This window comes from Malus domestica, chromosome 03, assembly GCF_042453785.1.
Source record: "Malus domestica chromosome 03, GDT2T_hap1".
In the NCBI taxonomy this organism is placed as follows: domain Eukaryota; kingdom Viridiplantae; phylum Streptophyta; class Magnoliopsida; order Rosales; family Rosaceae; genus Malus; species Malus domestica.
The window spans coordinates 28,403,273-28,430,849 of NC_091663.1; the positions used below are offsets into that span (position 1 = coordinate 28,403,273).

At 38.0% G+C, this 27,577-nt stretch overlaps 3 protein-coding genes across 3 annotated transcripts; 2 read left to right on the plus strand and 1 right to left on the minus strand.

Moving 5' to 3' along the window:
- The first annotated feature begins 516 nt into the window (after positions 1-516).
- Positions 517-6,112, plus strand: LOC103407964 (protein NDR1). The gene is made up of 2 exons (XM_029100187.2): positions 517-631; positions 2,802-6,112. The coding sequence occupies exon 2, from the start codon at positions 5,400-5,402 to the stop codon at positions 6,042-6,044; it is 645 nt and encodes a 214-aa protein (XP_028956020.2). The 5' UTR covers positions 517-631; positions 2,802-5,399; the 3' UTR covers positions 6,045-6,112.
- A 10,292-nt stretch (positions 6,113-16,404) lies between these two features.
- LOC139194783 (uncharacterized) lies at positions 16,405-17,058 on the minus strand. The gene has a single exon (XM_070819698.1). It carries the CDS (start codon positions 17,056-17,058, stop codon positions 16,405-16,407), a length of 654 nt encoding a protein of 217 aa, XP_070675799.1.
- A 1,622-nt stretch (positions 17,059-18,680) lies between these two features.
- On the plus strand, positions 18,681-20,445 carry LOC103429282 (protein NDR1-like). Its single transcript, XM_008367426.4, has 2 exons — positions 18,681-18,971; positions 19,693-20,445. Exons 1-2 carry the CDS (start codon positions 18,844-18,846, stop codon positions 20,306-20,308), a joined length of 744 nt encoding a protein of 247 aa, XP_008365648.4. The 5' UTR covers positions 18,681-18,843; the 3' UTR covers positions 20,309-20,445.
- The last annotated feature ends 7,132 nt before the right edge of the window (positions 20,446-27,577 follow it).

Sequence of the window (27,577 nt, forward strand, 5' to 3'; positions counted from 1 at the left end):
TCACTTATTACATATTTGCCCCTTCATTTATTACATAATTACATTTGAGTCCCCCGAGTATTTATACGAGATCTAAATACGAAGGCCCTAAGTATGGTACAAACAATATTAAATAAGATTTTTATTTTTTTTTTTACTGTTGAGATCGAACGGTCCAAGTTAAATAACCGTTGAGATCGAACGGACCGTGGGAAGCCACGTGGCTCCCCAACAGTAACATTGAAGTCTGAAAAGGCTTCTGTTTTTTCTAAAAAGTTGTGGGCCGACGTGCCCCCACGCTCAAGTGGGGTGCACGCGCCTGATAGAAAAAAAATTAAAAAAAGGCTCGCAACTCGGGCTGTCAACTCTTAATAGGCCCGGAGCTCAGGCCTCCACCTCTGCTCGGGCTCCTTCACGCTAGAGTAAATCCATAGGGCCTCGGGCCCTTCTTCTCTCGCCTGTCCCCTAAGCAATCCACAAGGGTGGAGTTGCTCTTAAGGAACTGAAACGGGCCGAAATAGGAATGGAAGATCAAAAGCCCAAATTCGGAATGGAAATACCATACTGCCCTAACGAAACAGCCTAAAACAAGAACACGGTAGATAGACTCTCTGATTACCTCTCTCTCCATCTCGGTCGATTTTACCTTCAGGTACTCTCTCTCTCTCTCTCTCTCTCTCTCTCTCTCTCTCTCTATTTGTGTTGATTTCAAATTTTGGGTTTGAATCATGTTGAAAATGGTGATCAATATTGTTAGAAATATTTGCCCTGTTTGTTTGAAAATTTGGAACGTTGGCATGGAGGTTCGAATCCTGAATCCCAAAATTTGATTGCTTTTTACCGAAAGTTAATGTAATCAGGGGCAAGTTGAATTCTTGGTGTTGTCATTAACCTTTAGATTATTGGGAATTTATAGAAGTTGGGATTGAATTGTTCTTCAAACTGGATTTTATAGATTAGAAACTCATACAGGGTTTAAGGTTAAAGTTGTTCCTGCAGATGAAAGGTAGGTGTTCTTTTTCTTGTTATATAAATAAAAAAAATCCATTTACTCTTTTCACAAAAAACCAGAGTCAGGAAAATTGCAACAAGGTAGTAGAATTTGAAAATTTAGGTGTTCCTTTTCGTTTTGTAAATAAGAATGCCTTTAGGTGTTATTGTTTACACTAAAATCCAAGTTGGGAAATCGCAAGAAGGTTGTGGAGTTTGAAAGTTTAGGTGTTCTTGATAGTTTTTTTCGCGAACTACCATCCTTGAGCTTGTACAAACTGAAAGAAACGGAGTAGTGGTAGTCATATCCATGCAAAGTTTCAATCTTGATTAAGCTTATGCTATAAGGATACCATATACTGTTCTTAAACACTGTAAATGCAATAACGGACTCCGGTAGAGAAAGTCTAGTTGATATTGACAAGGCTATATTTTGTGTGTTTTTAAGTTTTGGTATGAATTTTACCTGCTACAGCATGAAAACTAATAGTTAAGCTAGATTCCATGCTTCGTTATGTGGTCTAAAGCTTCAAAAGAACGTTATTATTAGTGGAGGAGGAAGTGACATGACTTTCACTGGGACAACTCCCTGCTGTTTGCCTACTTGCGTTCATTTTGTCTCATCAATAGATAAAATAGGAGATTTCCCTCATGAGAGCTTTTGCACCTCTGTCCAAGAGTGACAGATTATCATTCTATAATCCCAGGTTTTTTTTTTAACACGTCTTTGCCAAAGAGTCTGTCTTTCTTAATTCAAGTAAGATGCTAACTCACTCGCCTACTATACCCTACTATACAGTAGATTAGTAGGGTAGGAGTTGATCGTTATGTTGTCGACCTTATCTATTCTTTGTTCCTTATAGCAAGTGCTAAGTAAGCACGGCAAGAAGGCCATAGAAGCCTTTGGGGCAGTTAAATGGTTGTTCATCCTTCCCTGCAGCCTCTTTTTCTAGTGGTATAGAAAGTTAAACATTTTTTCGGGAATTCATTTAGTGACTTTGCGGTTGCCTATTACCCTCCATGATCAGAGTCCATGATCTTGGGGAAGAGAAGTAGGGCCTTCAGTCAACCAAGAGAGGTCCAGCCCTTCTCCAACCAGTTTCCTGAAGCGTTGGAAAACTGTGGAAGTCTTGGTTGAAAGTTGTTTAACTTCTTGAGCTAAAGGATACTTCAAAAGTTTTTTCACTACTCTATCCCGTCTTTTGGGAACTTGTGTATGTAGTGGAAAAGGGTTTTTGGACTATTGAGCATTGTGTTCATAAAATCACTTTTCAAAGATTACTCTCCTGCATCAATCTTATGCCTCATTATAGTTTGTTTTGAATGTAAAACTCAATTTGCAAATATTACATTGACTATCTAACATAGGCCGGGAAAGTGCATTACATATCCATTAGATCCTTTATTATGTTTTTTCCTTGAAATTAACTCACCTTGTAAATATTGAAGTAATGCAAAGTTTGGCTGTAAATTACATTTTCCTTGTATTAGTCATTCGAAAATGTATTTTCAGTGTGCTTGATATTGATTTTGCACCCCCTTAATCTTAATTTATCGTTTTGGATCCCTAATTAGCAATTGGTTATAAGGGAAAAATTTTGGCTCCTGTTTTAATGTTCCCCTACTGTTTGATATTTGATGTACATATATTTTCTCTGCCCTTTAAATTGCTTGGCGGAATCATCTTTCCATACAAAACCGAAAAAGAAGAGAGAGCACTACGCTATGGTGTCTTCTTTAGCCTGAACTTTCTAATTAGGGATTTGCAGATTGGCAGCATAAAGCTGAACTTGCTGTAGTTTATTCTTTTCTTTTTCTTTTCGGATTTGCAGATTGGAAGCATAAAGCTGAACTTGCTGTAGAGTTTTGCTATTAGATGGCTGGGATGTCAGGATTTAGGAGCCTTGCACCTAAAACAAAGAATGCTATAGTTGCTGGGGGACTTTCAGCTTTTGTTTTTGGAGTATATTTCTACACCATGAGAGCTGTTGGAGGCACCGATGAATTACAAGTGGCTATAAACAAGTTTGAGGAGGAAAAAGGTCAGAAAGAGGCTGAAGCAAGCTTGTCATCAAAGGTTTGATCTTTTAATAGTAACTCAGTTATGCTGATAATGTAGTCGGGGAAAAAAGGTAACCCTTACTGTGAAAGACACCAGCCCTTTATATATTTATTTGCTTTTCGAATAAATAAATTCAGTATTTTTCAGTATTTAGTGCGTTTTTCAATATTGGTCATTCAAGATTCTATTAGTCACTACTCATCTGGATTCTCTTGGTAGAAACTAAAGTCTATGCTTTAAGTCTCCAACCAATTAGACGGTCCATGTGAAATCTTAGAGAAGCTTCACAAAAAATGTTCAGCACGCGACTCACACCTTGCTAGTCTTTACAAGAATTTATCCTCTCTTCCTCTTAGCTCATTGGAAATCTGGAGGTTTTTGGTTGTTATTTCATATAAGATCGTCCTAATATGTTATACAAGTTCTAGGAAAGATACAACAACAACAAAACATTTTCCCATTAAGTGGGGTCGGCTATATGAATTCTAGAATATCATTGCGCTCGGTTACGTAATAAGCATATATGTAGACATTTGTTAGGGTCGAATGTACAAAAGGAATATTCATGTGGTGATTGAACTATGGGTTATCTGGATTAATGTTTGCATCAATCCTGGCTTCGACCGTGATGTAGATCTCACGCCAATTTCGTGGTCGGGTATGGGTATGACATCATTCTTCGTCCTATTTCCGCATTCGCTTCTTTTGCTTATTTGAACTTTAGGGTTTCTACAATTAGGATGACAAGTAGTTTAGTTAAGGGGACACTTCGGATGCGGTTCTTAAATATCAATATTTTTTTACTAAAACCTTGTTTGCTTTCAATTTTTTATCGAAGTCTCTGAAATTAATATGATAATGTATTTATTTGTAGGTTACGATATTTTTTAAATTAAAAATTAAAATTTATAGTTGTTTGTATTAATGAGATTTTAAATAAATAAATAAATTGTTTATACCATATTTATGGCTTCGTATTTAGATTTCGTATAAATACTCGGAGGACTTAAATGTAATTATGTAATAAAGGGGCAAATATGTAATTAGGGGAGGAGCCCTTATTCTATAAAAGGGCCTCCTCACCCTCACAAACCCAAAGCCTCTCCTATCTAGAGCAAAGTTCTCACATTCTCTCCCTCACAAATGCTCTTAGATAAATACAATCAGTGTGCATATATATGTATGTATTGTGTGCATATAAAAACTATAATTTGTGGGATTAAAAATATTAAAATATAAAATAACTCTCCAATATATTGTGTGCATATATATATGTATGTATATAAACATGCCTACATTCATCAAAATTAACAAAAAAAATTATTGTACCAAAATATGGGTACATTCTTCAAAGCCACACAAAAAATAGTAGATATTAGGCTTAATAATATTTGTAAATTTCTTCGGTTAAACTTGACATGGATACATTCTCAAATCAAGAAAAAAAAAAATGTACCCATATAAGTTTAAAAATGGATTAAAAAAAATTGAAAAGATTTTATATAAATAAAATGGTACATTTTACATACAACAAATTGGTATATTTAAGAATGGATACATTTTAAGATTAAAAAATTGAAAAATTACATGAATGGGTACATATAAGATTAAAAGTTTCAAAACCTTTTTATAAAAAATTCAGGGGTACAAACTTTTTTTTAATTTTTTAATTTTTTTTTAGAAATGTTTTGAATTGAAAATTAGTTAGGAATTTAATAAAGATGTAAGTAATAAAATCCTAAATCAATTATTCATTTTTATTTTAAAAATTATGTAACTGACATGTAAATTCATTATTGCATTAATCCTAGGGACTTTGATCAAAATCTGAAAACTAATAAGGTTTCAGTCAATGAACATTAGTAAGTGAAGATCGGATACTAATTTTTCCTTAGTTAAGACTCCAAGAGCCTTATTGAAACGTTGTGTATGCATATTTGTTTCTCTGCGTAATACTCGACCATGCGACAAGTGAGATTGTTACAAGAGCGTATACATCATAATATCACCACACTAGGAGAACATAAATAAAGGAAAACTAATGAAAATAGCTTGAAAACTTTGAGTTTAATGATAAAGACAAAATAAAAGGTAAAGTAAATAGTACCAGGATTGACTTTTTAATGTAAAAATATAATTTTTTATTAAAATGAAAATTACCGGAAATTTTCGTTAAAGTTCTGTAAATAAACACGAATAGTGCCAAAGACTTTGTAAAGATTAAATAAAGACCAAAGACTTTGATGAAGACCAAAATCAACACCAAGTGAAGTTACCAAGAGTATCAATAATAGTTTTTCCAATCCTTTCTCTCTCTCCCACTCTTCCTCTCATAACCCTCTTCGCATTTCTCTCTCTAACAACAAACATGGCGGATCCATCAGGCGGGTTCTGCGGCTGCTGCTTCAGCTTCATATTCACCCTCGGCCTCACAGCCCTCTCCATGTGGCTGAGCCTGCGCACCTCCAACCCCAAGTGCACCATCCACTCATTTTACCTTCCTGCCCTCAATCGGACACTAAACGACACCAAAAACACCACCCTCTTCGTCGCTCTCCGGCTCAAAAACACCAACAGTGACAAGGGAGTTTACTATGACGCCGTCAACCTCACCTTCCGGCTGCTGCCCAATGCCACCAGCATGCCCGTAGCAACTTCTGCTGTGCCCCGGTTCTACCAGGGCCGCAAGAAGACGGCCACCAAGAAGGTGATCGTGGGCCCCCAAGAGGGGCTCAACTGGACGGCGGTGTCCAGTGGGGTCCATCCCAATGGGAGTGTGAGTTTCAGGGTGGATTTGGCCACTGCTGTGAGGTTCAAGATCATATTTTGGAAGACCAAGAGGCACAGGCTGAATGTTGGGGCTGACGTGCTGGTCAATGACTCCGGTGGGAAAGTCAGCGAGAAGGATATCAAGCTCTCTGCTGCACCAGACCATCACCTGATTGGTTTCTTTTCTGGGCAGGTGGGGGTTTTGTCCAATTTCCTGGTTTTGATTTTGCTCAAATTTTTGTGATTTATTTTTATTTTGTTGATTTGCATTCAGTGCTATTTTTTAAATAAGGAAGGAAGATATTAGTCCCAGCTTTTTGTACCAAAAATATTTTCTATTCAATTTTTGGTGATCGACAGTAGACAATGTAATATTAGTCAATTCACAATCCTGCTCACTCAAGGACCGAGATTTATAACACCGCAATGTTGTTTATTTTTCCAAACGCACTGACCTGGTCAATTGGTCCAACCCAAGTCCACAGCACTGTCGAATATGTTTCTATTTATATACCATTTATTCTAAAAACCTGGAGTTAAGGAGTTGTGTGTGTGAGTGGGTAAATAAATGGGTTGGAAATAAATAATAATGAAGCTCAGGAAGAAAAATAAATAATAGAGATGAGATCAATATGTGTTGGTAGTAGTGCTGAAGCCTGGAATTGCCGAGGGGAGGGGCGAACTTAAAAAGTGCAAAGTTAAAAAAAAAAAAAAAAAAAAAAGGGCAACAACCAAATTACAATTGTTGCTAACGAGGTTTCATGTCATAAAAACGTGCATAATAGATTATTGTCAATAAAAGCAAATACATGTATCTCAATGTAAACAATCATATTATCATTTAACCATTGATCCTGACCGTAATAAAACATTGTTGCTAGCTTTTCTTGGCAATGATGTGGTCTTTAGGTTAATAATCATTTTGAAGAGTGTCTATGAATTGCTTCGCGATCAATAATCATAGAATTCATATCAATAATCAATAACCATATTAATGTATTATCATATGATTCTATACTAATTAAAGAAAAAATTGTATTGAATAATTAATTAGGGTTTGAAATAATATATAAATTTAGAAAATAAAAAATTTACATAAAATTGGGAAGGATGGCGTGACGGTTGGTGATTGAAATGGAAGCTAGGAATTGCGGGATTTGTTTTGTTTGGTAAAGTGTGAGTGAGAGATGGGAAATTGAAAGGGGTGATGGCTAATGGGAACCAGGGGTCCACACAATATTTTATTATTGTTTTTTAATGAAGCTGTAAAACTGTGTCGTTTTAGTTAATAAGTTATTTTTATATAAAATCAAATCCTGCAGCACGAAGGGGCGTTGCACAGCAACAAACGCCAAAAAACCACCATACTTTCCAGTTTCCGACCGAACCAAAGAGGCGCTCCTAGGCTTGTTTTCCGGCGAGCGGAGGGGCAACAGCCACCCCTCGCCCCTATGTAGCTTCGCCACTGGTTGGTAGACCTTACTTTTATTAGAGAGATAATACAAGTGATGGTGCAAGCAAATGATAAGTGTAACACTACTTTACTTAAAATAGTACTATGAACATTAGGTTGGTATTTGACCATGAATTGATGTGCTTGTTAGTAGACCTGCAAAATTATATACGATGAGTTAATTAAATTATATGATGCAAATATACCCGGAAAATGGTTTTGGGTTAAACCTTCCAGAGTCGAGTTCGTAATGAGTTGACACGGTTTCGCACGATAGTGACATATGATATGTTTGGAGATTTGGTTATGTAATGTGTTACACTTGAAGTTTTTGTAGTTTTAATGATTTTTATTTTTATTTATACAAAACTTGATATTATTTTGTTGATTAGTTGACTTGACGAGGGAGAAAAAAGTGGGTAAGCATGATACGACACTTTAAATTTGTAAATGAGTTTGAGTTTATTTATTTTGACATGATAAGTTAATAGGTCGGGTTTGAGTTTAAAATAATTTCTCATAACACGGATACAAATTGCAATGGGATTTCTTATATCAAGCCTATGTGTATAATATTATCTTCTTATGCTATGTAAAAGTACAACCTACGTTCAAATTCCTTCTCATATTTAATAAAATTTGAGGTAACTATACAAAGGCAATCTACATATCACAATGCAACATGCTCAAATACTTTGTTAGCATTTCTCTGGTTCACCTTGGAGGTGAGCTTCCAGTTTGTAGTTTTATAAGATTGTAGTACACTCCATTGCACCCTAACGAAACCAATTCATTTATGTGAACCCTGTACCGCTACCTTCCCGTTTTGGATCACAACAATGAAGTTGGCCTTCTGTACTGTAGAGGGAGAGAAGTTTCAGTTCGACACGGTCTATGACGCGGTCTTTTGGCCATTTTTTTTCGACCAAGTTTTAGGCCGATTCCGGCAGTTTAAGGCTATGCACCACTTAGGTTCAACTCTCTTCACGCCAAGCATAACCCACCCAAGTTTCGCCCCGATCGACCACTATAGAAGGCGGTACTAAGCCATGAAAATCTCTCGTTTCCAACGCCGGTGATCTCGCCGTTTGTCCACATGGAAAAATTTGACAAGCACATTAGCAAAAATATGAGATCCGCAGTAGGCATACCATTAGTTAACAGTCAAATTGACAATTTAACTAATGGATATATGAAATTACAACTACAATAATAGTTTGTGTAAGGGATTGAGGTTACAATTACACAAAAAAACTTGAGGATGCAAAATGTCAGGGCCAGTTTGGTATTCTATTTAAAAAAATTCATTATTTCTCAAAACATATATCAGAAACATATCTTGAATTTTTTTTAAGACCAAACAACTTGTTTGGTATGAGATTTAAAAAATTTTAAATCTTAAAACTTAAACCGGAGAAATAAATCAAAGAGAGAGAGAGAAGAAAGAGGGTCAGATGAGATAAAGTGGACGAGTGAGAGAGAGAGAGTGAAAAGAGCGGATTAGAGGAGAGGGAAAGAGAAAGAAGGACGAAAAGAGAGAGAGATTCAAAATAAGAAGGGAGGTGAGAGAAAATAAATAAGTGAGTTTTAAGTTTAAAAAACCCTAAAAATCTCATTTTTGATGTTTTTAGAGAATATACATTTTTTTAAGTTAAGTTTGAGTTCCATTTTTTAAAATAGTCATACCAAATAAGTTTTTAAAACTTAAAACTTAAAAAAGTGTTTTTGAGTTAAAAAAAACTGTATTCAAATATAATACCAAACATTTACCCTAAGTTATCCAAGATTTAATTATCACATTATTGAAGTTTCATATAAAATATAAAAAATGTAGTTGGATGTTTTTGAGTGATTTAAAAATGGGAACTTTAACGAAAAGCACCGGGTACTGTTCACTTTAACGAAAAACCACATTTTTACACTAAAAAGTCAATCCTGGTACTATTCACTTTACCCTTTATTTTGTTCTTATCATTAAAACTCAAAGTTTTCAAGCCCTTTTAATTAGTTTTCCTTTTAAAAATAGGATTGAAGGAAGCTTCCAAGAAGTCTGGTAGAAGAAGACTAATCCCTTTAAATAATGAAGCAAAAAACCCTTACACACAACTCCAAGGAAATTGCTAAGTTTTTACCATCAACGACTCAAGAATACAAGTCCATGCGTAAATTGATTGCTCAAATTTTTGTGATTTATTTTTATTTTGTTGATTTGCATTCAGTGCTATTTTTTAAATTAGGAAGGAAGATATTAGTCCCAGCTTTTTGTACCAAAAATATTTTCTATTCAATTTTTGGTGATCGACTGTAGACAATGTAATATTAGTCAATTCACAATCCGGCTCACCCAAGGACCGAGATTTGTAACACCGCAATGTTGTTTATTTTTCCAAACGCACTGACCTGGTCAATTGGTCCAACCCAAGTCCACAGCACTGTCGAATATGTTTCTATTTATATACCATTTATTTTAAAAACCTGGAGTTAAGGAGTTGTGTGTGTGTGTGTGTGTGTGAGTGGGTAAATAAATGGGTTGGAAATAAATAATAATGAAGCTCAGGAAGAAAAATAAATAATAGAGATGAGATCAATATGCGTTGGTAGACTTTACTTTTAATAGAAAGATAATACAAGTGATGGTGCAAGCAAATGATAAGTGTAACACTACTTTACTTAAAATAGTACTATGAACATTAGTGGTATTTGACCATGAATTTATGTGCTTGTTCGTAGACCTGGCAAAATTATATATGATGAGTTCATTAAATTATATGATGCAAATATACCCGGAAAATGGTTTTGGGTTAAACCTTACAGAGTCGAGTTCATAATAAGTTGACACGGTTTCACACGATAGTGACATATGATATGTTTGGAGATTTGGTTATGTAATGTGTTACACTTGAAGTTTTTGTAGTTTTAGAAGATTTTTATTTTTATTTATACAAAACTCGATATTATTTTGTTGATTAGTTGACTTGACGAGAGAGAGAAAAGTGAGTAAGCATGACACGACACTTTAAATTTGTAAATGAGTTTGAGTTTATCTATTTTGACACGATAAGTTAATGGGCCGGATTTGAGTTTAAAATAATTTCTCATAACACGGATACAAATTGCAATGGGATTTCTTATATCAAGCCTATGTGTATAATATTATCTTCATATGCTATGTAAAAGTACAACCTACATTCAAATTCCTTCTCATATTTAATAAAATTTGAGGTAACTATACAAAGGCAATCTACATATCACAATGCAACATGCTCAAATACTTTGTTAGCATTTCTCTGGTTCACCTTGGAGGTGAGCTTCCAGTTTGTAGTTTTATCAGATTGTAGTATGCTCCATTGCACCCTAACGAAACCAATTCGTTTATGTGAACCCTGTTCCGCTATCTTCCCGTTCTGGATCACAACAATGAAGTTGGCCTTCTGTACTGTAGAGGAAGAGAAGTTTCAAGTTGACACGGTCTATGACCCAGTCTTTTGGGCATTTTTTTGACCAATTTTTAGGCTGATTACGACAGTTTAAGGCGATGCCACCACTTAGGTTCAACTCTCTTCAAGCCAAGCATAACCCACCCAAGTTTCGCCCCAATCGACCACTATAGAAGGCGGTACTAAACCATGGAAATATCTCGTTTCCAACGCCGGTGATCTCGCCGTTTGTCCACATGGAAAAATTTGACTAGCACATTAGCAAAAATATGAGGCATACCATTAGTTAACAGTCAAATTGACAATTTAACTAATGGATATATGAAATTACAACTACAATAATAGTTTGTGTAAGGGATTGAGGTTACAATTACACAAAAAACTTGAGGATGCAAAATATCAGGGCCGGTTTGGTATTCTATTTAAAAAAATTCATTATTTCTCAAAACATATCTCAGAATCATATCTTGAATTTTTTTTAAGACCAAACAACTTGTTTGGTATGAGATTTAAAAAATTTTAAATCTTAAAACTTAAACCGGAGAAATAAATCAAAGAGAGAGAGAAGAAAAAGGGTCAGATGAGATAAAGTGGACGAGTGAGAGAGAGAGTGAAAAGAGCGGATTAGAGGAGAGGGAAAGAGAAAGAAAGAAGAAAAGAGACAGAGATTCAAAATAAGAAGGGAGGTGAGAGAAAATAAATAAATGAGTTTTAAGTTTAAAAGACCCTAAAAATCTCATTTTTGATGTTTTTAGAGAATATGCAGTTTTTTTAAGTTAAGTTTGAGTTCAATTTTTTAAAATAGTCATACCAAATAAGTTTTTAAAGCTTAAAACTTAAAAAAAGTGTTTTTGAGTTAAAAAAAAACTGTATTCAAATATAATACCAAACATTTACCCTAAGTTATCCATGATTTAATTATCACTTTATTGAAGTTTCATATAAAATATAAAAAATGTAGTTGTGTTATAAATATATCAAAGTTAGAGAGATAACCTTTTAGGTAGATGCGAAGCAGATGTAAAATATCACACTATAATGAAAACACAAGGGGATGACAAATTAAAGAGGGAGGAATAAATGATCTTATTGAACTTTCCTTCTTTCTTCTGTTTTCTCTCTGTATGTTATTGCAGGCATACGGAGCGCTCTATTTATAGAGCAGCTCCGATCAAACCCATTTATTATACATTCACAATTTACAACATATACTTTGAAAATGTGATTCCTACAATTCCAAAGTCTACTGCCAATATTTTCATTAGTCTGTAATGTTGAAAATCCATTTGTGGGCATTCAATTATCAGCCAATGTTGTCAACAATGCTGATATTTTCAACACTTCCCCTTGGATGCCCACATATCAACATTAGTTACCTCATTAAAACCTTGCTTGGAAAAACTCAGTGGGAAAAAACCATTGCGAAGGAAAAATAGTACAACTTTACCTGGATTGTTGATATAGTGTTAAGTATGCTTATGTTGCCTCGTTAAAACCTTGATAGGAAAAACCCAGTGGGAAAAATCCTAATAGAAGGAAAAAGAGTACAACAAGCATGTATCATGGATGCTCCCCCTGAGATGTATCTCCCCCTGATTCCGCATTTTCCAAACTTAGTTGTTTGGTAAGTCGACGTAATCCGATACTTTGCACTAACTTCTGAAACGGGCACTTTGGTAGAGACTTGGTGAATAAGTCTGCCATATTTTCATTAGAACGGATTTGTCTGACTTCAATAACTTTAGCCTTCTGAAGCTCATGTGCGCTGAAAAACTTTGGAGATATGTGTTTAGTTTTATCGCCTTTGATGAATCCTTCCTTCATTTGGGCAACACAAGCTGCATTATCTTCATGAATGATAGTTGGATTATCTGTCTTCGAAGTTAGACCACATGAATTCCGAATAATTCCGAATATGATGGATCATTGATCTTAACCAAGAACATTCACGACTTGCTTCATGTAAAGCAAGTATTTCTGAATGATTTGAAGATGTAGCAACTAAGGTTTGCTTTGTTGAGCGCCATGAGATTGCTGTATCTCCATTCTTGAACACATATCCAGTCTGTGAGCGGGCTTTATGCGGATCAGAGAGGAAACAAACATCTGCATATCCAACAAGGAGTGGTCATTTGTGGAGTTCTTTGAGTAGAAGAGACACATGTCTGTTGTCCCACGAAGGTATCGCAATACATCTTTGACACCCTTCCAATGACGAATTGTTGGAGCAAAGCTATACCTGGCTAACAAGTTAATTGAAGAAGCTATATCTGGTCTAGTACATTGTGCTAAATACAACAAAGCACCTATTGCACTCAGATATGGTACTTTTGGACCAAGGATTATTTCATCATCTTCTTTTGGACGGAATAGATCTTTCTTAATGTACAGAGAACGAACGACCATTGGTGTGCTGAGTGGATAAGCCTTATCCATGCCAAATCGCTTCAGAATTTTTTCCATGTAAGCTGATTGGTGGACCAAAATTCCACTAGCACAATGCTCGATCTGCAGGCCGAGACAATATTTTGTTTTTCCAAGGTCTTTCATTTCAAATTCGCTTTTCAGATATTCATCAGTTTTATGTAACTCTTCAGGAGTTCCAACTAGGTTCATATCATCGACATATACTGCCACTATAGCAAATCCAGAGTTGGATTTCTTAATGAACACACAAGGGCAAATGACATTGTTGATATACCCTTCTCTGATCAAATACTCACTGAGACGATTATACCACATTCGTCCAGATTGTTTCAGCCCATACAATGATCGCCTTAATTTGATCGAGAGCATACCTCGTGGTTTGTTACTTGTTTCAGGCAACTTAAGTCCTTCTGGGACTTTCATGTATATGTCAGTATCTAATTCTCCATATAGATACACAGTGATGACATCCATAAGTCGCATGTCAAGTTTTTTTGAAACCACTAAACTTATTAAGTAACGGAACGTAATTGCGTCCATTACAGAAGAGTATGTCTCCTCATAATCAATTCCAGGTCTTTGTGAAAAACCTTGTGCAACGAGTCGTGCTTTATATCTAGCAATCTCGTTTTTCTCATTGCGTTTCCTTATGAATACCCATTTGTAACCCACGGGGTTTACATCAGGCGGGGTTTGGACTACTGGTCTAAAAACACTTCGCCTTTCCAAGGAATTTAATTCTGCCTGGATTGCATCTTTCCACTTAGGCCAAACTTGTCTCTGTTTGCACTCATCAATAGATCGGGGCTCAATATCATCACTTAATATGATTTCAGTGGCTACTGTGAATGCGAACATATCGTCAATGATTATTTCATTCTGATCCCACAATTCATTAGTACATGCATAATTTATGGAGATTTCTTTGCTTTCATGTACTTCTGTCTCTTTAGGGACATATGTCTCATCAATGACATTTTCTTTTTCTGGAAGTCCAGAATCATGAATTGTGGATTTGTCATTCATTCTTTCTTCCTGAATGATTTCATTTGGATTCAGCTGTGCCCTTGTCTTTCTCTTTCGAGGGGCTGAATCTTTTGAACCTGGTGGTCTACCACGCTTCAGGCGTGCACCAGATGAATCATTCACTGCCACTTTATTTTGTCCAATAGGGACATCAATTCTTGCAGGTGCATTTACAACTGGTATATGTGATTTTGTCACTTTCATAGCATCATTAAATGCATCTGGCATTTGATTGGCAATGCTTTGAAGATGAACGATCATTTTTACTTCATTTTCACATTGAATGCTTCGAGGATCAAAATGATACAAGGTGGGAACAACCCATGTCAGCTCTTTTCGTTCTTCTGGAACGGTTTTTTCTCCCCCTAACGACGGGAAGACTGTCTTATTAAAGTGACAATCAGCAAAACGTGCTGTAAACATATCACCTGTCAGGGGTTCCAAATATCTAATGATAGATGGTGAATCAAACCCCACATAAATTCCCAGTCTACGCTGAGGTCCCATTTTAGTGCGTTGCGGCGGTGCAATAGGCACATAAACAACACAACCAAAAACTCGTAAATGTGAAATGTTTGACTGATGTCCAAACACAAGTTGTATTGAGGAGTATTGGTGGTTGGTTATAGGTCTCAATCGAACCAATGATGCAGCATGTAGGATGGCATGTCCCTATGTAGAAATTGGCAATTTGGTTTTCATATGCAGAGTGCGGGCTATTATCTGAAACCACTTAATCAATGCTTCTGCTAAACCATTTTGAGTATGGATATAAGGAATAGGGTGTTCAACATCAATGCCCAATGTCATGCAGTAATCATCAAAAGTTTGAGATGTAAATTCACCAGCGTTATCAAGTCGGATTGACTTAATGGGATAATTTGGGAACTGTGCTCGTAACTTAGTTATCTGAGCAAGAAGTCTCGCAAAAGCTACATTCTGAGTAGACAAGAGACAAACATGTGACCATCTGGTGGATGCATCAACCAAATCCATAAAATATCGAAATGGTCCACAAGATGGTTGAATAGGTCCACAAATATCCCCTTGAATTCTTTGCAGAAATGATGGGGATTCAGCATCAACCTTTAGTTGTGATGGTCTAATTACCAACTTCCCTTGAGAACAAGCCTTGCAAGGGTTATCATTTGAGATAGCAATGTTTCTGCTCAATAATGGATGTCCATTAGAGTTGGTAATGATCCTACGCATCATGGTGGATCCTGGATGACCCAGACGGTCATGTCAAAGCATGTAAACCTTTGAATCAATGAACTTCTGGTTCATGACAGTATGTGATTCAATTGTCCTTATGTATGTATAATATAATCCACTCGAAAAACCACGCAACTTCTCCAATATACGCTTTTGGGTATCATTGGAGGTAATGCATAAATACTCCACATTTTCTGCACTTTTCGTTTCAATGTGGTATCCATTTAGACGTATGTCTTTGAAACTCAACAAATTTCGAGTAGATCGAGTAGCATACAATGCATTTTGTATGGACAATATTGTTCCATTTGGTAACATAATCTGGGCTTTCCCTGAGCCTTCAATTACATCTGAAGGTCTTGATATTGTTGTTACCCCTACTCTTGTAAGCATTAAGCCTGAGAAATACTTTCGATCACGAAGTATTGTATGTGTGGTTGCACTATCTGCAAGACAAATATCTCTACCATTTCTCATGTTCTGAGAATAACCACAGTTTTTATCCATGCTTTCTGAGTAAATGGAATCACAATTAACAAACAATTTATAACAGGAAATTTACATGCCACTTTTATTGAATATGAAAAACTAGTTTTAGACAACAAGTTCAGCATAATAAAAGTACATCAAACATAAACGATTTAGTCGGACCGGTATATTTCATTCCCCCTTTCCATAATGAAGTCTGAAACATCTAGGTGAGTTGTATCCAATTGCCCTGATAAATCAAACACTGGATCAGGTATATTTATTGGTTTAACCTGGTCGAGAAAATTGGTCTCGACACCCTTCTCCTTGATGGAGGCTTGATACAACTCCACCAGATGTTTTGGGGTACGACAAGTTCGCGCCCAATGCCCATTGCCACCACACCTATGGCAGGCTCTTTCAAAGTTCCTGGGAGCATTGTTCATGTGAGCTTTGCCTTTGTGATGATTCACATTTTTAAAACTCGAGCCTGAATTATGCCTCGGAACCTGGTTGTGAAACTGACCACCATGGTTTTTGCCTTTCCTATTCCATCGACCTCGCTTGTGGCTACGTCCTCATTTATGATTATCGCCACCAGAGGATGTGGCGTTCACTTCGAGGGAAGCAGCATTCACTTTTAGGAATGGTGCAGATCCAGTAGGTCGAGAATTATGGTTTTTCATCAGGAGCTCATTATTCTGTTCAGCTACCAGGAGAACAGATATCAGCTGGTTGTATTCAGTGTAGCCTCGCGCTCTATACTGCTGCTGCAGGAGCACATTATTGGCATGAAATGTGCTGTAAGTCTTTTCCAGCAACATTTCCTCAGTAATGGTATCCCCACAAAGTTTCATCTGAGAGGTAATCCTGAACAACGCATAATTGTACTCTACCACTAATTTGAAATCCTGGATTCTCAGGTGAGACCACTCATAGAGAGCTTTTGGAAGAATCACCGTTGTCTGGTGATTGTATCTGCTTCTCAAGGCCTCCCAGAGAGCTAACAGATCTTCAACCGTTAAGTACTCGCTCTTTAGTGCCTCATCAAGATGGCGGCGAATAAAGATCATGGCCTTTGCCCAATCTTGAGAGGATGAGCTGCTTTCTTCCCTAATGGTATCTCCAAGATTCCCTGCTTCCAGATGGATCTTGGTATCCAGTACCCAGGTAAGGTAATTATTCCCGGTAATGTCCAGGGCAGCATATTCAAGCTTCACCAAGTTCGCCATTTTCTTTTCTAAAAGAAAATGAGATGTGTAAGAACTTGCAATAATATGTATTCCTGGAGGAATATAATGTTAGAACTTCTGGTTCTTACAAATTTTTCATTTTGATCTTCAGGCCAAAATGATAAACACTCGAAACTTCTGGCTCGAGATTTTAAGTGTGAATGAGGAGGGCAATTGTACCGCACTATTCTCATTGAAATAATGTAACATAGAATGAGCGATTATTCCGCACCACTCAAGTAGGAAGAAAATTGAAATACGCAGAGCAGGGTGGGCGATTATACTGCTCCACCTAAAATTGCAATGAAAATAAACAGCAGGTAAATTTAAATTTGCAAAGCAAGGTGGGCGATTATACCGCTCCACCTGAAATTTACAGTAAAAGTAGATTTGCAGTCCAAGATAGGCGATGATACCGCACCATCTTGGATCGCAGTAAAATCAACATAAATAAATACTGGGTTAGTAATCAATATCTAAACCAAACAAGTAATCAAAGATGTATGTAACCGCTAGTTGGAGAACTATGAGCAGGCATGGAGCAAACAGTTCGTCGCGAGGGTATACCGCGCAGTTGAGGCAAAGGAAGAAGATGAACAGGAAAAACCTTAGAGGAAACATTTTTTTTCGTTCGGCGGAGAGAAAATGAGAGAATGATTTCTTTTGGTCAATATAAATGAGACATGGTTATATTTAGAGACTCGTGCTGATAACGTGTTATAAATATATCAAAGTTAGAGAGATAACCTTTTAGGTAGATGCGAAGTAGATGTAAAATATCACACTGTAATGAAAACACAAGGGGATGGCAAATTAAAGAGGGAGGAATAGATGATCTTATTGAACTTTCCTTCTTTCTTCTGTTTTCTCTCTGTATGTTATTGCAGGCATACAGAGCGCTCTATTTATAGAGCATCTCCTATCAAACCCATTAATTGTACATTCACAATTTACAACATATACTTTGAAAATGTGATTCCTACAATTCCAAAGTCTACTGCTAATATTTTCATTAGTCTGTAATGTTGAAAATCCATTTGTGGGCATTCAATTATCAGTCAACGTTGTCAACAATGCTGATATTTTCAACAAGTTGGATGTTTTTGAGTGATTTAAAAATAGGATTGAAGGAAGGTTCCAAGAAGTCTGGTAGAAGAAGACTAATCCCTTTAAATAATGAAGCAAAAAACCCTTACACACAACTCCAAGGAAATTGCTAAGTTTTTACCATCAAAGACTCAAGAATTCAAGTCCATGCGTAAATTGATTAAGAAGGTAGGGCATAATGTGCCTCTTGAAACCGTATGTATACATATTTGTTTCTCTCAATTAAGTCGTTTATGCGACAGAGTGAGACTGATACAAAAGTGTATACATTATAATATCATAAATTCTATCGCACTAGTCCCGTGAGATTAACACAAAAGTGTGTACACTCAGGGAAGCAACATACAATGTATTGGCGAGTATATGCCCGGCAACAAGAATACAAATAAAGACCAAGTGACTTTAATAAAGATTAAATAATACCAAAGACTTTTATAAAGATTAAATTAAAGACCAAACAGTACCAAAGACTTTAACAGTACCTAAGATTACATAAACACTTAGTGAAGTGACCAGTATCAATAATATTTTTTCCAATCATTTCTCTCTCTCTCTCTCTCTCTCTCTAACCCTCTTTTTATTTCTCTCTCTCTAACCACAAACATGGAGGATCAATCAGCCGGGTAATGCAGGTGCTGCTTCAGCTTAATATTCACTCTCGGCCTCATAGCCCTCTTCATGTGGCTGAGCGTCGACACCAAAAGGTCCACCCTCTTCGTCACCCTCCGGCTCAAAAACACCAACAATGACAAGAGAGTTTTATACGACGCCGTCAACCACACCTTCCGGTGGCACAGAATGGACAGGTGAGTATAGGGATTCTAGATCAAATGTCCAAGTAATAAGCATATATGTAGACGTTTGTTAGGGTCGAATGCACAAAAGGAATATTCATGTGGTGATTGAACTAGGGATCATCTGGATTAATGTTTGAGTTAATCCTAGCTTCGATCATGAAAGGAAAATATTTCCATATTTTCGTGGTCGGGTAGGGGTATGAGTCGTATGACATTTTCTATCCTTGTTTTCTTCGTCTTATTTCCATATTTTGCTTCTTGTGCTTAGAAAGGATTTTTGAACGTTAGGGTTTCTACAATTAGCTGGTAGTTTAGTTAAGACTCCAAGAGCCTTAATATTGAAACCCTGTGTATACATATTTGTTGCTCTCGTCTTACTCGGCTATGGAATTAGTGAGATTGGTAGAAAAGCGTATTCATCGGAATATCACAGATTTCATCACATTACGAGAATATAAATAAAGACCAATTGGCTTTAATAAAGATTAATACTACCAAAGACTTGTGTAAAGATTAAATAAAGACAAGAGACATTAATAATTAAAGATTTCGACAAAAAAAAAAGAAGACATTAATAAAGATTAAATAAACACCAAGTGAAGTTACTAAGAGCATCAATAATCATTTTTCCAATCGTTTCTCTCTCTCCCTCTCTCTATAAGACTATAATCCTCATCCCATTTCTCTCTCCAACCACAAACATGGCGGATCCATCACCCGGGTGCCGCAGGCGCTGCTTCAACATCATATTCACCCTCGGCCTCACAGCCCTCTCCATGTGGCTGAGCCTCCGCACCTCCAACCCCAAGTGCACCATCCACTCATTTTACCTTCCTGCCCTCAACCGGACCCTAAACGACACCAAAAACACGACCCTCTTCGTCGCCCTCCGGCTCAAAAACACCAACAGTGAAAAGGGAGTTTATTATGATGCCGCCAACCTCACCTTCCGGCTGCTGCCCAATGCCACCAGCATGCCCGTAGCAACTTCTGCTGTGCCCCGGTTCTACCAGGGCCACAAGAAGACGGCCACCAAGAACTTGGTCGTGGGCCCCCAAGAGTGGCTCAACTGGACGGCAGTGTTCAGTGGGGTCCACCCCAATGGGAGTGTGAATTTCAGGGTGGATTTGGCCACTGCTGTGAGGTTCAAGATCATGTTTTGGAAGACCAAGAGGCACAGGCTGAATGTTGGTGCTGACGTGCTGGTCAATGACTCCGGCGGGAAAGTCAACGAGAAGGATATCAAGCTCTCTGCTGCACCAGATCATCACCTGATTGGTTTCTTTTCTGGGCAGGTGGGGGTTTTGTCCAATTTCTTGGTTTTGATTTTGCTCAATTTTTTGTGATTTTTTTTTTTATTTTTTAGAATTTTTATAGTGAAAGACTTTGTTATTCTTGTTGCATTTTTTTTATTTTGTTGATTTGTAATCAGTGCTATTTTTTAAGCAAGGAAGAAATTAGTCCCAACTTTTTTACCTTAAAATATTTTTTAATCAATTTTTTGTGATATACTGTAGACAATGTAACTTAGTCAAATCAGAATCCCGCTCACTAAGAACCGAGATTTATAACTGTCAAATGTTGTTTATTTGTCTAGACGCTCTGACTTGGCCAATTGGCCTAAACCAAGTCTACCACTGCACTATCGTTCTCTTTATATACCATTTATTTTAAATCCTGGAGTTTTTTTTTTTTTTTTTTTTTTTTTTTTTTACAAAAAACGATATCATAGTCTTTTATTAATCAACACCAAACAATTACAGAGTGTCATTGGGTACATAATTTCAGTGACTAAAAAATTGATCTGGAATGAATTTGCACAAAACAGACAAATAACATTAAACCCCTAGTAGACACCCACAAGCTCAACCACACAGTCGCCAAGCACACAAATCTACCACTACAGATCTGTCACAATAACGATAGTCGTAACAGAGAGATACCAGCAAACACAACGGTCATCACTGAATAATGAGGTCACAAAAAGTTATCGCGAAAATGAGACCACGTCAAATCCTAGAGTTAAGGAGCGCTCTCTGTGTGTGAGTAGGAAAATAAATTGGTTGGAAATAAATAATAATGATGCCCAAGAAGAAAATTTAAGTCTTGAGGGTTATTTTTTTGTTTTTTTTTGTGTAAGTTTGCAAAAGTATGTAGTCCCACAAAAGAACGTGGTCCGATTTCAATTGGCTACCAATTCTGATGTTTTCGGAATCAGATTTCCATAGTCTGTATGGGGTTAGACATGGAGATTTCCATAGATTTTCAACTATTTGTACTATTTTTTTAATAGAGATGAAACTTATTGACATATCTTTCTTCTACTAGAGAAATGATACAAATAATGGTATAAATAAATGATAAGTGTGGAGCAAAAAATAATCTCAAAAATTCTAGTGGCGATACGTAGACTTTTATTCTAAAAGGACAAGATTGCCCTTAATAAATTGACAGACTTCTCAGATTCTCCCACACGCAGCTCACATCCTGAAGGACTCAGCAGCTGAACACCACTGCCCACAGCTCACATGCCCATGGCAAGGAATTAAAGATAATGATTAATTACCCAAATCCTATCTTTAATACATTCCTAATTAAAAATTGACTTCAATCAAGTAAATAATCCTAATTTAAACCAATTAAGGATTATTACCCTATTATCTCCTAATAAATATCTTGGGAATATTTAGAGATTATTGTCTTCATTTAACCCTATATGGCCAGCCCTAGCCCTATAAATACTCCATATTCTACCATTTTCTTAGAGCTTTGGACAACCCTAAAAAGTATCAAAACATTTTACTCTCTCAGAGAAACTAACTTAGGCATCGAAGATCTGTTGACCTAACCCCCCCCCACCTCGTGGGCGCGGTGGCTTAGGTCTCTGATCAAAGGTGTTAATTGTTTTGCAGGTGTATTTTCGTCAAGATTGAAGACGGTGAAAATTTGCATCCATAAATTGGTGCTTTCATTGAGAGTTGATTCAAAATACTCGAAGAAGCCTCTCGCATTTGTTTCTTGAATTTTCTGTTACGTTGAATTTCTCACACGTCGTATCAATTAATTTTTCCTAGAAAAGTTTCTTGATCAATCCCTGAATAAATGATACAATGGTAGAAAATTCAGAAATTACGACGAATGGAACATCGTACGTGCAAGGATTTGGACCGGAGAGTGGAGATGAGGACATAACCCCACGACGGAGGTCCTCAAGGCTCAACACGACAGCAGGAGGAGCCCTACTGTCGTGAAGCCGCGTCACCACCGTTACCACCTTGACCCAGCAGCCACGGCAAAGCCACCAGGCCACGGCACCACTTCCACCTAACCCTAGGCAGGAGGCCCAGGTCTATTTCCAAGCCCGTGGGCAGGAGGCCCAGAACTTGGCAGCTGCCACAGTGAGCCCTGGGCAGGAGAACCTACCCAATGCAACAACTGGCCTTGTTACACAGTAAGCCCAAACTCGAGCCCAGAATTCGACAGCTATTGCTAGCCAAGCAGCTCAGCGGGCCCAAGCCCAAGACACTCAGCCAACAGGCCAAGATTTGGCAGCCTAACGACCAGGAGGGCCTGGGACCATGTAGATCCAAAGACTACCTGCTATGGGCTCAAGCTTTGTACTTGCAGTCTACTATACTTTCACCACACATGCACACGCCCATTATCCAGGCTTTTCCAATCCAAATGGAGAGCACCACCTGCCTCAGTAGGTCGCCAATTTGACGAACGCCCTCGCGCAGAGACCACCTTGGTGAACCAACTCCTCGAGCGCATTAAGATGTAGTGTGCCCCAAACGAGGTGTCCCGAAGCAAGACAAAGGCGGAAGAACATGACTCATTCCAGCGATGTCCCGATAAAAAGCCGCTCAGCCAGCCACGAACTGAGCATTTGGGCAGTGTACACTCTCGTTTGGGCCCTAGGGGAAACGTCTTCTCCCGCCTAGATACGCAGAGAAACGTTCATTCCCAACTCAGCTTACGAGTCAGTGTGCATTCGAGGTTGGGTCCACACTCCAGCGAGCACTCAAGACCTTCCGGGAGAAGCATCCACACGAGACTAGGCCCGCAAGGAGATTCTCCTACGAGGCAACGAAATAGGCAGCTGCATGACGCCTAGAGAAGAGCACGTGGTCAGTCTAGCTCAAGTTCCACTGGCAGCCCCCGCCCAAAGAGACGGCGTGCAGCACAAGGCGAACTTCGTGCACCGCAACCGCGGTATAGACAAGCAAAAGAGCCGAAGAGCAACATAGACCAGCGAGTCAACACCGGGGGTAGCCGAAGGATTCACTGCCCCACCAGGTGCAAATCCAGGAGGAAGTACAAAGGCTTGTAGCAAAGCAGTTGCGCGAATTCCAGCACATTGACACTACTGACAATGCCCTCCGTAGAGACGTGGCCAACTTAAGCAGGTCACCATTCACAGATGAGATCGAGTGGACGGAACCATCGCGGAAGTTCAACCTGCCATATTTCACCCTTTTTAGGGGATATGAAGATCCGGACAGACACTTGATGCACTACTAAAGTGTCATGACCCTCTACGCCAATAATGATACTCTCATGTGCAAGATCTTTGCCACGACGCTACAAGGTGAAGCGCAAGACTGGTTCCACACTCTGCCGCCACGTTCAATCCAGAACTTCGATGAACTTTCCTTGGTTTTCACTAAGTAGTATTCATTCTACTGTTCGATCAAGAAAAGATTTGACCACCTTTTCAGCATGAAAAAAGACCTGAAGGAATCACTATGTACTTATATCAAGAGATTCAAAGCAGAAAAGGAAAAAATCGTCGGAAAACTCTTATGCTTTGGCAGAAAAGCACTCCCTCTAGGACGAGGAAAAACGCTCCCAGAAGCCGCCTGAGCAGCCACGCAGAGCCGCGAAACCGACTCAGAAGAAGGCGAGCGATAAACCGCTCAATATCAAAAGTAAGCCAAGAGACAAGCACAGGAACCGGTCACCAGTGAAGGAAGGCACGGCACCCAAGTCGTACACCAAGTTTTCAGTCCAGATCAGCCAAATCCTTCACGACCTCAAGGATAAGCCATGGTTCAAGCCACCGCCGCCTATAAAGGGCGACACCTTAAAGATGGACCAGACCAAGTATTATGCATTCCACAGGCGTTCTGGGCACACAACCAATGAGTGCACCATATAGAGGAGGTACCTCAAGCAATTTGTAAAGAAAGGCAAGTGCGACTAGTATATCGATAGACCGACTGCCAGGCCAAGGCGAGAAGCAGATGCCGATGCTGAACCCTTAACCAAGACAATCCAAATCAATGGAATCTTTTCCGAATCTGAACATCTGGGGGCCATCAATAACTCCAAGAAAAGGAAAATCCAGCATGCGAGATCGGTCAATCAGGTTTAAGCCATAAATGTTGGGCCTGGACCAATCGTCGGCTTCACCGAGCAGGACACTGAAGGAGTAGACTTTCCCCACAACGACGCCCTGGTGATTTCTCTACAATTGGCCCACACCATCATTGACAGAGTCATGGTGGACAATGGTAGCTCAATCAACCTCCTACAACTGTCGGTCATCCAGAAGATGAGCCTGGGAAGCACGGTCTAACGCAAAGCAGGGGTCTTAACCGGATTCAACTGACCTACCTCAACTGCCATTAGCACTATCACACTCGATGTAACCAACCCGCCGATCGTCTCGTCGCAAACCTTCATGATTATCAGTGACCCATCTCCTCACAGCAGGATATTGGGCCGACCCTGGCTAGTGAAGATTGGAGCTGTGACCTCTGTCGAGTATTAGAAAATCTAATTTCGCATCCCGGGAAGTGTTGGAAATATGCCCTAAAACCAATCATGTGATGATACTTTACGGACATTTCGCATGTTAAACTAATCTAGTTTAACTATAAAGGGCAAAGATTATTGTTTGAGCCGTCTCATATAAATGTTATATGCTTAAACGATAAAGTCCAAGGAATATGTGATTGGAAGAATGTAATCTAATGAAGTTAGATTCATGAGACCATTCTTTCGTAGACACATCCTAAATGTTCCTGATCATAGGATTGCCAATTGGGCATTGACAGTCCGTCAAGATTGGTACGTGCTATGTCTTCTCTCAGGGTGAGTGACTAGTCTCGAGTCATTGGTGTGTGTGACATCAAGACAAGTACGTAGGTGCTCAGTAGAGAATGAGTTCACTGAACGCGATCAACGAAGAGTTCTCATACTCATGTCACATGAGAACTCATGTTTGGGATAATGCAAATTAGTCCTTTGACCTGAGGCATCACAGTTGTCTTGTGGTTAAGTCCTTGATCTTTGATTATGTCAATGTCACCCCATCGGGGTGTCCACGGCATCGTTGGGGTTAAGCCACTTAGTCATGGAGGCAAGTGAATGCGCAACAAGGGATCTCTAACCTTCAAACCGTTTGAGGGAGAATACTCTATGATATGATTTAGAATCTCTGGCCAGAGTATGAATGAGATTTAGAAAAGTCGTTCTAAATCACATTCAAGGAAATCATATAAGAACACGAATCACATTGGATAGTAGACATGAATAAATAAACTATCAAACCAAACAATGTGGTCAGGAGTATTAGATTAGAGAAAGACCGTATTGCATTTGTAATCCTAAACTGAATAGGTTCTTAACCTCTTCTGATTAGCTTGGGTAACCATGACATACGGCTAGGTGTCACTCATGGTTTGTGGAAGCCCTAAAAGTGTATTATCACTAAAGGGAGAATTGAAAGTAAGTTTCAATTCATAATCGATTTGAAAGAGTTTTGATCGCCCACTGCCTCGCTAAAAGGAACCTAATGGATCGTACACCGTATAAGGTGGAGATGGATGAAACAAACTAAATGAGTAAGAATAATTGAATAGTTTAATTATTTATGGCAAGGATTAATTAATATGTTAATTAATCAAACGAATAAGTTCGTTAAAGACCTCGGGATAGGTTTTGGACCTTAAGGCCCAATGGGCTTCGAACGTCAAGCCCATTGACTTAAGTTGTATGACAACTTAATGAATAATGATTCACTAAGACCCAAAAGCCCAAACAACCCCCCATGGCCGGCCATATAGAGAAAGGGTAGTAAACTTGCTTTAATTACAAGTTTGCCACTCAAATGAATAAAGGTATAAATATGACTTTATAGCCTTTTATTCATTAAGGGTTTGTTTTGGGAAAATTGGTGAGAATTGTCTCTCCATTTCTCTCTAGAAAGGCCAGCCACCATGGAAGTTGTAGCTAGCCATCTATTCTTCCATGGTCACTCATTTATCATCCATGCTCTCCTTGGTGTAGATCCATCCAAATCCATGGATCTTAGATGCAAGGAATGAAGGCCCTATCTCTTGGGTGATTAGCCTTTGTTTAAATACAAAGAGGAATCTACAAAGGTATATATTTCAACTCACTTTGTTTTTGAGTTGTTTATTGGTTCACCAATCTACTAGGCTTTGAATTTCTTGGTTAATGTTTTGTTTTTAAGTGCATGCTAGCATGATTCCGCCTTTAATTGTTAATTGCATGCTATATGATGTTGCTTAAATGAACATGTTTTCACAAAATATTCCTTCAAGTGGTATCAGAGCCTAGGTCTAGTAGTTGGTGAATCCTTTTGGGTTTTGTAGTTCATAGTTTGTGATTTAAAAGTTGTAATATGTTACAAGCTTTATTCTTGTTTTTTGAATGTAAATTTTGCTAGAAAATTTGCCATCTCAAATGTTGTAGATGTAGTTCATATGAGCATGAATATTGGAGCTAAAATTTGGTGCCATGACTTTGGGGATTTTCGGCCAAATCCAAAGGGTGGATTTTTGGGTTCTTGTTTGACTTGTTAAATGTGTTTTCAAGTGACTTTTGGAACCCTTATGTACCCTAGTTTGGTTAGATGTTATTTCCCTAAAGTTTGAATGGTTTTGGAATGTTTTTGGGTGAAAAAAGTTCATGGAAAAATTTTGGGTTTTTCATGAATGTTCTTCATTGTTCTTGACATTTTTGCCAAGAACAAAAAGGTTTGTGTTTTGATTCAAAGTTTTGATTAATTTCATAAAGTCTTTGTTTTGTGTTGATTGGTGTGAAATATCTATCATCAAAACTTTTTTTATTTTTTGAAAGGTGATAGAAATTGTGATGGGTGTGTAAGACTTACACACCTTACACACCTTACACACCACATGCATGGTTTAATGATTTACACCAACCAAAAACCACTTGCAAGGCTTTATGAAATTGTTGAAAAAATTTCAAAATTTTTGTGGACTAACACTCCAAAACCGGCCACCCTATTATTAGGGTTCTTTTGGGTCTTTTATGCAATTACATAAAATTTTGATACTTTTGTGTATTTGCACTTTGGCCCAAAAGTTTATGTTTTTACGTTAAGGTCCAAAAACGCTAAAGGACAAATTGTTTTGATCCTTTAATGAAGTTTTTGCATTGATTAAATTTTGGGTTCTAGTGTAATTACATGAAGTAGTGGACTTTTGTGTCTTTACAAAGTGACCCCAAAAGTTTTGCAATATAGCCCAAAAGTTGAGGTTAATTGCTTTATGGCCCAAAAGTTGTGGTTATTGCATATTGGCCCAAATTAGGTAGAGAACAAAATTGTTTTGTCTCTT

Excerpts from the sequence above, each read along its gene's own strand:
- LOC139194783 (XM_070819698.1), bottom strand. The coding sequence starts at position 17,058 with ATGGCGAACTTGGTGAAGCTTGAATATGCTGCCCTGGACATTACCGGG.
- LOC103407964 (XM_029100187.2), top strand. The coding sequence starts at position 5,400 with ATGGCGGATCCATCAGGCGGGTTCTGCGGCTGCTGCTTCAGCTTCATA.
- LOC103429282 (XM_008367426.4), top strand. The coding sequence starts at position 18,844 with ATGTGGCTGAGCGTCGACACCAAAAGGTCCACCCTCTTCGTCACCCTC. Across the intron at positions 18,972-19,692 it reads CGGTGGCACAGAATGGACAG|GCGCTGCTTCAACATCATAT; the intron begins GTGAGTATAGGG and ends CGGGTGCCGCAG.